This window comes from Medicago sativa, chromosome 4 (genome assembly GCF_051527215.1).
Source record: "Medicago sativa cultivar Bolivia chromosome 4, Bolivia_mono, whole genome shotgun sequence".
Taxonomy (NCBI): domain Eukaryota; kingdom Viridiplantae; phylum Streptophyta; class Magnoliopsida; order Fabales; family Fabaceae; genus Medicago; species Medicago sativa.
The window spans coordinates 61,467,856-61,481,149 of NC_140752.1; the positions used below are offsets into that span (position 1 = coordinate 61,467,856).

General features: G+C 32.8%; 2 protein-coding genes across 2 annotated transcripts; one reads left to right on the top strand and one right to left on the bottom strand.

Moving 5' to 3' along the window:
- Positions 1 to 3,138: 3,138 nt before the first annotated feature.
- LOC146930427 (uncharacterized) lies at positions 3,139 to 5,328 on the top strand. Its single transcript, XM_085701980.1, has 2 exons — positions 3,139 to 3,854; positions 4,301 to 5,328. Exons 1-2 carry the CDS (start codon positions 3,413 to 3,415, stop codon positions 5,029 to 5,031), a joined length of 1,173 nt encoding a protein of 390 aa, XP_085558106.1. The 5' UTR covers positions 3,139 to 3,412; the 3' UTR covers positions 5,032 to 5,328.
- A 366-nt stretch (positions 5,329 to 5,694) lies between these two features.
- BGAL8 (beta-galactosidase 8) lies at positions 5,695 to 10,918 on the bottom strand. The gene is made up of 18 exons (XM_085701979.1): positions 10,706 to 10,918; positions 10,316 to 10,411; positions 9,941 to 10,053; positions 9,690 to 9,849; positions 9,439 to 9,582; positions 9,111 to 9,199; positions 8,885 to 8,990; positions 8,549 to 8,636; positions 8,315 to 8,433; positions 8,057 to 8,215; positions 7,775 to 7,977; positions 7,595 to 7,689; positions 7,378 to 7,487; positions 7,164 to 7,277; positions 6,973 to 7,074; positions 6,680 to 6,891; positions 6,183 to 6,519; positions 5,695 to 5,982 (listed from the first exon to the last, which is right to left on the bottom strand). Exons 1-18 carry the CDS (start codon positions 10,868 to 10,870, stop codon positions 5,875 to 5,877), a joined length of 2,520 nt encoding a protein of 839 aa, XP_085558105.1. The 5' UTR covers positions 10,871 to 10,918; the 3' UTR covers positions 5,695 to 5,874.
- Positions 10,919 to 13,294: the final 2,376 nt, after the last annotated feature.

Genomic DNA, 13,294 nt, shown 5'->3' on the forward strand with positions numbered 1-13,294 from the left:
CAAGATCCATAAAATAAAAGCAACCAACCGCTCTCTCATCCCCATTCTCTCTTTTTCTCCACCCACTCCAGCTTGTCGCCCCTTCCGCATTGCCTCATCCACTAGCCTTGACATATGTCTCTCCTTCGCATCCACTATATTGTTCATGTATACTTGGTGCTATTGCACTAATTCTCTTTCTCTAGTTTCGATTTTTAGATTTGTTCTTTAAACCTGAGCCAAGAAGAAGAAAAGAGTTGATATGGGTTTTGTGATAAAAAGAATTGAAGGAAAATTTGAAATAAAAGAGGAAAGAGATCGAATGAGTTATAGGGAAATGAATAACACATTTGCGTACACACCCAAAAACCTTAGGCAACCACTCATTTGTTGGGGCGAAACCCTAAATTTGTGTTCTAGATCGGAACACTTATTTATAATTAGGGTTATGCTAATAAGTGCCCTTAGAACACTTGTTAATGATTCAAAAAAGGAAATAATTGTTAAATTTCATGTAGAAAAAGTTGGTAAGTTTTTTTTGAAGGAAAATCTTTCAATAAGTTGAATACACAATTTCGAAGATAAAATTGTTACTTAAGTTTTTTATCAAATGCTTTTAAGACACTTGTTAGCATTTTCCTTATATTACATTAAAACTATAATTAACTTTTTTTTAATGTAATTATAGTAATGAAACTATATGAATGAAAGATGCTTTTAAGATGCATCAATAACTATGATGTGCGGTTGACTTGCATGTAAAGCATTCGTTGGTGGAGCTGTTCTGCACAATATAAAGCTCACATGCCATCAATGCAAGCTTCTTGTTATCAACTCACACATAAAATCACGTTACCACAGCTAAATTCATTGCTAATGCTCTCACCGGCAAAGGTTACAATAATCGAATCTTGAGTGACAATCTAACAGTCTACAAATAAATCAGTTATTCGACATTATCGTAGTCATAAAGCTAACGAGTATCGTAGAATTGATCTCGAGATTAGGGAAAAGTTCCATTTTATGGGTTTTATTTAGTCTTAATGTATGTTTAGTCCTTTATATTTATCTTACGGTTTAATGTTGATTCTATATGTTTTAAAAATTCTAAGTTGGAACCTTATCTTTTAAAAAAGTTGGAATATGTTAATCCCTTCTGCTATGTAATATTGAGTTTAATGAAACAAAGAAAATAAAATAATTTTTAAAATGAATTTTGTAAATAAGTTAGATTGTAGCATCTGTATTTACAACCTAGATCTCTAAACGACCAAGTGACATAAAGTACTGATTTATTTCAATGTGATAACGTTTTGTACCAACTTAAAACTTTTAAAACATAAGAGACAAACTTAAAACCTCAAATTATAAACACGAGGGATCAAACATGTAATTAAGTCTTTTATTTATGGGTCGAGCACATGTTAACCATTTCACAAATAGCAAATATTTATTGAGAAAAATTAATTTTCAACTTTTTAATAAATAAATTGACACAATTTCTCATGCATAATTTCAATTTGTGGATCCTTAACATTGCCCTACGACCCATGTTAGCATTTCTTTTATTTATTTATTTATCTGAGATAAATATGCTTTTTCTCCTCTAAGTGCATGTTTGGTTAAGCATTGATGAAAATTGATTTTGAGTGAATTGATTAGGTAAATTTAATTATGTTTTTTTAAATAATTTAAATTTAATTGTGGTTAAAAGCGAGTTGAAAGTAAACTGATTTATCTTACTAATATATAAAGAGAATACACCTTTATGGGATGAATATTTCCTTTTCAATTTTACCATTTCATTTAAACTATTTTATCATTTGTGAATCCCATTAAAATAAGAACAATTCATGACAATAGGAAGAACAATCTACAATAATAGGAACAATATGACCTCTAAATTTTGTGTTACCAATTTTAGTCTTTGTTTTATTACAAAAATTAACGTTGCATGTTCTCAATGACTTTATTGATGACATATCATTGATAAGACCTTAAAATATCATTAATTTAATAACTTGACTATTTAATTTAAGATTAAATAATTAAATTATTAAGTTAAAGATATTTTAAGATATTAACAATGATGTGTCATAAAAAGGCCATTTGAAACATGTGACGTGAACTTTTGTCAAAAGATCGGGTTAAAATTGGTAACAGAAAATTTAGAAGGACTAAAGTTTAAAATAAAATTTTAAAATGATTAAAAATGAAATTTGATATATTTTGAGTGACAAAAATCATATTTGACTTGTTATCTTTTATAGATAAAAATTTAAGCGAGTTGGGAATTATATGCTCACTAGGGTCGGAGAAAATTCATAAAGTTATAACATAATGTACTTCTAAATTATTCACATTTGAAGTTATCTCATCGACAGCGGATTCACATAACCACATGTCTTGAGCAACATTTTAAGTAAATCACACTCCCATATTTTTAGAGATGCTTAAATTGCACTAATCTCTCCATTTTTATTAAAATATATGTTCTCCTCCTCTCTTATATAAAATATATTAGATAAAATACACTATCCTTTTAAAATAGACAAAAATTTAATCACATCATCTCTCCTCTTATGTTCAAATCTTCATTTTCCCCCTAAATGAACACTTTTTCTTTTATTTTTTATTCACGTCGTTAAAATGTAGTTTTAAATTATTTAACAAGATAAAATTAAAAACTTGGACAAAATACTAAAACCGATTAAAAAAAACCTATTTAAAATTACACTTCACATTCTAAAACTATTAGATAGAGTAACACACAAGCTCTTAGAGCATCTAAAATGAGGGCTTCTTCACCTTTTAACAAGTTATGCTTAATAGCTATCCCCATCATAGGATAATTAGAAAGATTTTTTTTTTTAAACACTTTAGAAGTGAGAGAAAATTCTTATACAAGCATACTCTCTATCCTTTTGACCCCAGAAACAAATTTTATTGAAACAAGATTTACTTCTATTCAATTTAAAGTTATCTAATAAATTTTTTAGAAGTGTTGCACCGGAGGGGTTAAATAAATACTAATTAGGTATTAATATTTTAAAAGTTCTCCATTATAGATTCTCTTAAACAAGAACCTGAATAAACAGAAAGTTAGTGAGTTGATAAATTAATTTGGTCAATATTCTATAGTTGGCATTTTTAACATTATTAAGCTTTGAATAGCCCTCATACATATCATTATACCAAGCAATCACAAAGTTTAGAACTTAGAAGCGTACTTAGAAAAAAGATACAAACAAATCTTAAGCCGAACTTCAAGCTCTAGGCCAACATGCATATACCAAATTCTCTCTATATATTTTCTTCAATACATGTACCTATCCATCAATCTATAAATCTTCTGCATCATTGAAGCAATTGAAAATCACTAAATAATTGCATAGGAAAGTAATAAAAGATATCATCAAGAGAGTTCACCAAGATGGCTGGAAGAAAGTGGAGCATCTTGGTGGCCTTTTTTATCTTACTCATCTCTATGGAAGCTGTCATTGCTCAAGGCCAAGGAAATGGTAATGGCAATGGCAATGATAACGGTAACAATGGCAACGGTAATGGTAACAACGGTAACAATGGCAACGGTAAGGGAAATGATAAGGACGAAGGCAAGGACAAAGGAAAAGACAAAGACAAAGACGACAAAGACAAAGGCAAAGGAAAGGGGAAAAAGGATGATGACTCCTCAAAATATGAAAGCTTGCCAGCTCTTCAATCGGGACAGGAACGAGGGTTCTGCCAAGCACAAAATACTTGTCATTTCAAGACACTTGTGTGTCCGGAAGAGTGTAAACAAAGGAAGCCAAAGAAGAACAAGAAGGATAAAGGTTGCTTCATTGACTGCAACAAATGTGAAGCCACTTGCAAGTGTAAGTTCACATCTATCTATATTTATATTTGGATATTTAGTATAATACTTGATCTATATTGGATTAAGATCAGACGATGCATGGTCCAACTTTATATTTTGGACCTGACTTATGTGAGCCATCTTATCTTATGATGATCCAAATCGCGTGACTACGTCAAATTAAATGCATGATTTATTGACTGTAGTCGATGTAGATTTTGTCTATGATAGGGTTCACATTGACTCCTCTCATGCTAGTCCATTTAATACTTCTTATATACACATGCATTGATTTAATTAGATATGATTGCAGGTAATATTCTTAGAATTTAAAACTACATATTGACAGTGTAAATTTTATTAAGTGGCAATATTATGAAATCTGATTAGACGACGGTGTAAAAATGTTTTAACAGCATTGCATAGTCTTTAAACTCATATTGCGTTTGTTTGATTCTTTTGCAGTTAGAAGACCAAATTGTGATGGCTACGGTTCATTGTGTTACGATCCTCGCTTTGTTGGTGGTGACGGTGTGATGTTCTACTTCCATGGAGCCAAAGGAGGAAACTTCGCCATAGTTTCAGACGATGAATTCCAAATCAACGCACACTTCATCGGTACTCGACCTCAGGGAAGGACTCGCGATTACACATGGGTGCAAGCACTTTCTGTCATGTTCGACACACACACTCTTGTTATTGCAGCCAATAGAGTAACTCAATGGAATGACAAAGTTGACTCTCTTACAGTAAAATGGGACGGCGAATTAGTAACTATTCCTTCTGATGGAGATGCCGAATGGAAGTCAAGTGGCAACCAAAGAGAAGTGATTGTGGAAAGAACAGATGATGCAAACAGTGTTAGAGTGACAGTTTCCGGTTTGCTTGAAATGGACATAAGGGTAAGGCCTATTGGAGAAAAGGAAAACAAGGCTCACAATTACCAATTGCCATCAGATGATGCTTTTGCTCATTTGGAAACACAATTCAAGTTTAAAAATCCTACAGATTCTATTGAAGGAGTTTTAGGTCAAACTTATAGGCCAAGTTATGTTAGTCCTGTCAAGAGAGGCGTTGCTATGCCGATGATGGGAGGGGAAGACAAGTACCAAACTCCATCACTCTTTTCAACAACATGCAAACTCTGCAGGTTCCAGAGGCCTTCCACTAGCCAAGGACTAATTGCTCAATACTGATAATATCTTGAATCATGAAAAATAAGAGATTCTTTGTGGTTGAATTGGTAACTTGTTTTATTTTGGTTTCTTTGTATTGTAATGTTTCCGGGTAAATAAGGGCCTAAAATGTTGCCCATGATTGTTATTTTCATCGAAATTTGTTGTTGATTAATATTAATTCGTATTTGTTTTGTATTGTGAAGGATAATTTGTTTTGATCATCTTTTATATGATCTATTTTTATCCCACAAAAATGGAGGTTCAATTTGTTCGTATAAGTTCTCAATTTCTCAATGAAAAAAAATAATTTAAATATGTTTTTGATCTATGCGAATAAACAAATTTTTTTCTCTTAGATCCAGTATATTGAAACGTGCAAACCCTCACGGCCTTCCAAGCCCTCACGTTTTGATGAGGTATATATGTAAGCGTAGTTTTTAGTGCTAACCTGTTAGCGTGCTGCACAGTACAATCGCTGTTGCAGAGGATCCAAATCCATGAAAATCCTTTTCTATTTTTAGAAAGATTGCAATTATAACTAAATTAATTGGACTTCTCTTATAAGAAATACGCCAGTTGTTCATTCCACATGTGTGAATTGAAAACAACTTTTTGTCTTATAAGTTAGAAACCAAACTTTTGAGTGAAAATAGCATCATGATTCATAACACATGTGCATTAGAGAAATAACTTTTTCTTTCAAATATTTTATTGCATTCAACAATGCACTGTTTGGCATTGTCATTCCAATCTAGTTTACAACTATAATACCATTTTACTTAGGCTAATCAAGAATCATCTTGTCTTGATCTATTAGCTAAGTCCTAGCTAGGTAGTAGTAAGGCTAGAGAAGCAACATGCCTATGTACAAGCAGCTTCAACAGCTAAACTCTTTGTTACTCCTCTACATGGATTTCCAAATGTATTAATTGATACTCCAATATTACAACTGCTCGATCCAACGCAGGCCTGTTAATGATCATCGGTTTCAGTATAAGTCAAAAGGAAATATAAACTTTATATACAGGGTTAGTGTAAAGATTTTTGTACACTATCAATCAATCATAATCGTTATATCATTAAAGTTACTCATATGATTGATTTTGATTTGTGGACAGTGTAAAAATATTAACACTGGCCGTATAAAAATGAAACTCATATAATAATACCTTTTGCACAATGGATAGAGCCTTATTGCTGCTGCAGCTTCCATGGTTGTAGTTTCCACAAGTCCCACAAGGCGTTCCAAAGCTTGCAAATTTAATCGAAGAGATCACCTGATTAGGATAAGGGCACTCCAGTGACAGTACAGGACCTACCTTTCTTCCTGATTCTGTATCCGAATTCCATGTGTCTACAGGTGGAGGGTGAGATTCAGTTACATGTGAACACACGCTTTCTATCTGTTTTGTACCAAAAGATATTTTTGTAGGGTCGCCTCCGCTTTCCTCAAACAATACAAGAGTGTTGCTATCTGGCTTCAACCATGCTCGCGGTACATGATATCTGCAGGATCAGTGACTCAATTAGTATCTAAAAGGTCTTCTTTATTCAACAATTACATATATACGATTAAAGCGCATTAGTTTTCAGGTATGATCATATCACTAATTAATTACTTTCAACTTCAAGTTCTTTCATGTAGAATAGAATATCTAACACTTACAATGTCTGTGATGGTTTTCCACAATTCTTGAGGCATTTGGATGCAGAATATGCTCCTTTATAATTGCATGAGTCAGTACAGCCAGAATTCGAAGAGATGTATGTTGGCCAGTATCGCCCAATGCTCTGTCCGTTCACCCAAGCTTCGCCTTTTCCCATCCCTGTGAAGTCGATTGCAACCGGGTTACTTCCGGAGGGAGCAACAAAGTTCGTCTAATACAACATGTACCAACATTAGTCAACTGAAGAAAAACTTGAGAATTTAAATAGAATGCTTTATTTTAACAAGATTACCTTGTACCAAGTCAAAGGTTGATTTGTAGGTAAGTTTGACTGTGAATTCCACAGTCCAACATTCCCACTAGACAGACCTACAAATTCACCTTGAAGGCCAACCTGCATTCACAAAAATACAGCCAATGTAATTAATTCACCAAAACTCAAAGGAGAAACAAAAATAGGCCTTAAGTCAAGCCGAGACTAACCTGATATGTCCATTGCTGTGAGGAGAGATCGACGCTACTGCCATTTTTCAAACCTTTCAATACTACCGGACCGGTGATCCCCGCACCCACTGTGTCATAAAAAGCTCCATAGTTCTGTGGCGTGTAAAATTGACATTAACCACATGATGCATATTAAAAACCATGATTTTGTTGTTGTATATGCTTTAATTATGTATAATAAGAAAATATGAACCTGTAATCCCACTGTTAAACTCAGGAGATCGATCGTGTTCTTTCCAGTTACAAGTGTAATAGGTATATCCACGTTGACCTTCACGTTTCCGTAGTTGCCTGCTTTACTCCCTGAAAAAATTCTCGGAAATAACATATCGAAATGTCGTTCATTACATAATTCATGAAATACTTCATTTAAGAAAGAAATATCAAGTTTTAACTTTTTTTTTCCTTACCAGCTAGCTTCCCATTTACAAAAGCATGAAGGGCATGACCAAGGGATTCAATGTGAAGGACAGGTTGAGCACCGGCAGTATCTTCATCAACAATGCTTCAAAACAAATTGAAAAAGGTTAACATGGACGCGGAGAAAATCTAGTTAAAAAAAGCTATCTCAACCTTGGAAACTCATATACCTTAATGAGTACCATAAGTAGTCACTTCTATCAGCCGTCGTGTTTATTTGCTCGAGTAGTCCAGATTTTGTGAATGCATCAGGCGTTGAAATACCGACAGGTTCACTAATCCAACTCCATCCTGAACTTGAACCGTCCAAAGAATCAACCTTTTCTTTTAAAGATTCAGTTGCGAAACTTGAAATCATAGATGCAGAATTAACCTGTCATACGAAAAATAACTTTAGTTTATGTTCTACTTACTTCTTGAACAAGAAAATAGAAGAACAGATATCGACAAACCTTTGCAGTATTGAGTACAACATTCTTGCAGTCTGGTAAGATGCTCACAGACCATCCAGGCAAGTGATATGAATTGCCATTAAAGGTTACCGTTGCATCAGACGTGCCGATGTTGGCAAGGAAGGCGGAGCATACAGCTCCTGTCTTGTAAACTGCAGTCTGAGATTCAAAAGTAAATCATAAGAGATATAACAAAATTATTCATGACACTGAATAGCTTGAAACTTAAATCAGAAATTGTGAAGGGCCTCTTATTACCTCAAGATTTGGACCAGGAGATGTAATTGTTGGATCCGTGGCTATCAATGCTTCTTCACAAAGCTTTATGGCCTTGTGCAAATCTTTAAGATGGCCCCATTTGGGCTGTCTAATAACTCCTGCATAAGCAGTAGCATATTTTATATATTTAAATTTTAGTGGTTCATCACAAAACCTTATGGCCTTAAACATAATATTGTTCAAAATAAATATGGAAGTCGAAAGATTGCATACCATACTCATCAATGGGTGCATCATAATCATAACTGGTTGAAATGAAAGGTCCACCGGTTGTTCGACCAAAGTTAGTCCCACCATGGTACTATTTTAGAGCAAGTAACGAAAAAAAGTTGTGGTATTAGTTGGTTTACTATCTTGCCTAGTAACTTTGAGCTTAAACTATACGCAATGTTGTCAATTACGGATTGTGGAAAATAGCAGTTGTATAAGTTCAGCTATGAGCCACAACAATCGCTATTTAACAATAATTTGTAATAAATAACTTGTTCAAATCTCACTAAGTTGTAGCACCGCTGTTTGACAACACTGACTACGTGTGAGATTAATTACCATGTAGTAATTTTGAAAAGTTCCACCGCGCTGAAAAAAACGCGCAACGGCAAAAGCAAGATCTTCCACTGGTCTATAAGGCACAGCACCTCCAAATGTAAGAAACCTATGGTTTCAAAGAATTTAAAAGGTTGCAATAGGGGAAAAAAGAGTTAAATCAGATCATATTTTTTGAGTATGTTATAAAAATAACAAAATGATTTAAATAGAAAAGGTCACTACTGACCATCCACTCCAATTCTCAGTCCACATTTTTGGTTTCTTGTCGGAGTTTGGTGTGAATTGATCACAATAAAAATTATTGCATGTGTTAATCTGCAAGATTTAAGATAAGATATTATGAAATTAACAATTAAGTAGGACAATTGTTGACATCAACATGGTAAGATAGCTCTATCAGGAAGATAGATAATCCATTAAAACGAAACCGTGTGATAAGCACAGAGCGAACTATTCTTTTTCCTTTTACTAAAAAAAGGAAGATGATAATCCAGTAAAACATAAACTGCATAAAACTATGTGGATAGCTAAACCCTTATAAGGAGAAAACATACAATTGGATCAGGTGCATTTGCCTGCTGGCACATAATCCAGGGAACACCTGTATCAAGAGATGTAGCCATTGATGCTGCCCAATTTATGTAGGTTTTAGCAGCAGGCCCATAATGAGTATCAATGTTTCCATACTCATTTTCAATCTGGCATAAAAAATAAAATATTCTCACATTAAATAACTATGCATTATAATCTCACAAAAATAATGAAAAATTGGCATGTACTTATTATGATTTTAAGATAATAGAACCTGAGATAAAATTATAGGTCCTCCTTGTGATGCATAGAGATTCTCCTGCTTCATCAAATCCACAATCTTAGCGGTAAACCGCTTCATTTCTGCCTTGAATGGTTCATTATCAGTTCGAAACTTAATTCCCGGAATAAAATGCAACCAAAGAGGGAAACCACTGTTTAAGGAGGAAAAAATTTAAAATCAAGGATTAGATATTGTAATGAAACTTTCATTAAAAATGATACATTGAAAAGATTCAATTTTACCCGTAATTCCATTCAGCACATGCATATGGACCGATCCGGAGATGCACATATAGACCTGCTGCTGCTACCGCCTTCACAAATCCAACCAAATCTCCCCTGCCTTCAAAATTATACTGACAAGCCAAAATATGTAATCAATCATTATTTAATGTCTTTTGATAGAAAAAGTTCTAAAAATACACTATCTGATAAATATCTAAATGATCTTCTATCTATGAAGCACAGACTCAGACACAAACACAGACACACCTTCAATCTAAAGTGTCGGTGCAACATAGTCTTTTAAGCTTTTATGTTTGAAAACTAACACAATGCAATGTAAGAGATAGTAAAGGGAAAACAGAAGAACAATATGAAGATGGAAAAGAACAGAACCTGGCCTCGAACTGGTTCGTGCAGGTTCCAGAAAACATAAGTCTCAATCACATCAATTCCTCCATCTTTAGATTTCTGAATAAGGTCAGGCCACATCTACAATAACAAATATACCATTGTTATAAGTTCAAACATCAGACACAAATTGAATAAGTACTGTATATCTATGAAGCACAAACACAAACACAACACTGACACGTAAACATTGTAATAATAATTAGAAGAAAAAAAATAAATGTCATTAAATGTAATCCCATATATCAGTGTCATAATGGTATATAACACCGACAAATGTTAAACACAAGACACATTTTTAATCTGAAGTGTCAGTGTTACGTGCTACACAATTGTATATGAAAAAAAAACACATAAAGAGAAAAGACAAGAAACCTGAGGAGTGCTACGAGGATAATGAATGGAACCAGACATAAGAACCCTGCGTTTGCCATCAATGACCAATGCTCTATGATCATAGGTAACATTGGAACAAAAAGAAGCAGGAACATAAACACCAAGAAACCAAAGCAAAACAAACACAATTTGTGTCCCTCTCATTATCTTTTTAAGGTTTAGGAACAAACTAAACCAAATACAATGAAGAATGATTCCTTCTTTGTTCTTGGTACTTGTATTTAAAGGCCAAGTTATGTTTTTATGACACACTTATCTTGAAGTAAATGCAATAACAATGACTTTGAGTTTGGAATACAGTTCACAAGAAAAAAACAAAAATCTTAAATGGTTGCTTTCATAATACAAAAATGAAATTAAAAGGAAAAATTATGGTTGCTTTCTTAGTACAAAAATAAATAAATCTTCCATGAGAATGCCCAAGTAGTTGGATTTAATCTCATAAGTTTGTGGTGTCTTTTTTTTATTATCACATGCGTGTAAGTGTTGGAGGTTGTTGCTTAACCGCTTTGTGAAAAGATAGCAATGGAATTGTAGCTTCAAATTGGTATAAACTTGGAGAGTGGGAAGAGAATCAAATCTAATGGGAGAAGAGTACAAATGTTGATTAAATATAAGAATAATTTTCTCTTTTTAGGTTAGTCAAATTATTAAGTAATAAAAAGTACTAGTATATGTTAAAATGGGCATATACTAGACATTAAACAATATGTGTGATAGCCTGATAGGGGTATATGTTTATCTCTTTTGTTTTTTCTTTTAAAAAGTTTAACAATGAAAATACACTCTAGAGAAGCATAGAATATTCAAACGATAAGTTGTACTTACCCAACAACGTTTAGATGAGATGACACGTGTATCTTTTAGCTTAATCAAGGTTCTGAGTTCGAATCTAATCTTGAGCATGCAGCAGTGTTAAAATTCTTAGGAAGAGCTTGCCCTCCATTTGGGTCCCACAATGCTTGAGGGATTAGTCTCAGCAATTGCACGCGGAGGATACCCGATTTATACCAAAAAACCCGATAAGTTGTACTTATTGGACAATACATGTTTGCATCTATATTTATTTCTTGTTATATTCTACTCCATCCGTTTCAAAATGAGTGTCGTTTTAGCTAGAACTATTTGTTTCAATTGTACCCTTCAATTAATATTATATACACCTACTTCCAAAGTATTATTTTTGCTTTAATGAAAAACAAACCAATAGTTGATTATGATAATTTGGTAAAATAACATCTTTCTTTATTTTAATTAATACATTTTTTAATATGCGTGTAAAAACCTTAAACGATATTCATTTTGAAATGGAGGTAGTACAATTTACATGTATTTCATAAATACACAATAAATGATAAACGAGTTCGTATTTAACATCAAAATTTTGAAATTGAATTTCATTGCAATTAAGAATCGGTGCAGTTATGCAGTCGACGAATTTGAGATCGTCTGCTCTGGAGTTTAAACTCAAAATTTATACTGACAAAATTTAAAAAAAAAAAAAAAAACTATCTTGAGATCTAAACCGTCCAATCTTAATAGGAAGTTTGCATTCAATCTTGATTGCATCTAATCCAAATCGAATTTTTTTTTTTATGTGAAAGTATCATTTTCCTATAAATTTTCCTATGAGTATTCTCCACATTGAAGGGCACGCCACGTCCAATTATAGTATTTAAAGCTTATAAGCATATCTAAACAAAAACTAAAAAAGATTGTCAGTGTCATCGTCGTCTTCCTCAATTCTGGTGCTGTCTTCTTCCTATGATTCTTACCTACCCGGTCACAGTTTTTGTCTCATTTTAGTAGCTATGTATTGGCTTATATTAATTTGGTTATTGGGTGTAATAAATGAATATTGTTAAGGTATTTACTATTTAGCAAGTAGTAGTAACTAGTAAGTACTCCCCCATTTTTATAAATTATGATATTCCATTCCCATCTTAATTTAGGGTTTTCTATGTAACAATCTAAACTATGATAGCAAAATATAACAAGTTGATTATGTGCGTTTATCATATCTTGTCCTGTAAATTTTTATCTTAAAGTGGAAATTGGGAATAGATAAAATAAAATGATGTTCTCATTTATCTTATAAAATAGTATAATTTAGGTTAAATTACATAAGGGTTCTTTAAGTGTGAGATTTGTAACAGATTGATTCTTTAAATTATTTTGGTCACAAATAAGTCCTTTAAGTTTGAGGTTTATAATTTTTTTTTTGACAAGAAGTTTGAGGTTTATAATAGATTGGTCCTTTAAGTTATTTTGATCACACATAAATTTTTAAGTTTGTAAACGTTTTCAATTTAGTTCTTCTGTTAACCGAACATTACGAAATAAAGACGATGTGACAGAAGGACTAAATCGAAAATGTTTACAAACTTAAATGACTTATGTGTGACCAAAATAACTTAAAGGACCAATCTGTTACAAACTCAAACTTAAAAGGACTTATGTATGACCAAAATAACATAAAAGATCAATTTGTTACAAACCTCAAACTTAAAAGACCCTTGGTGTAATTTAACCTATAATTTAAAACTAAAGTTGAAATCTAGTAAAAAT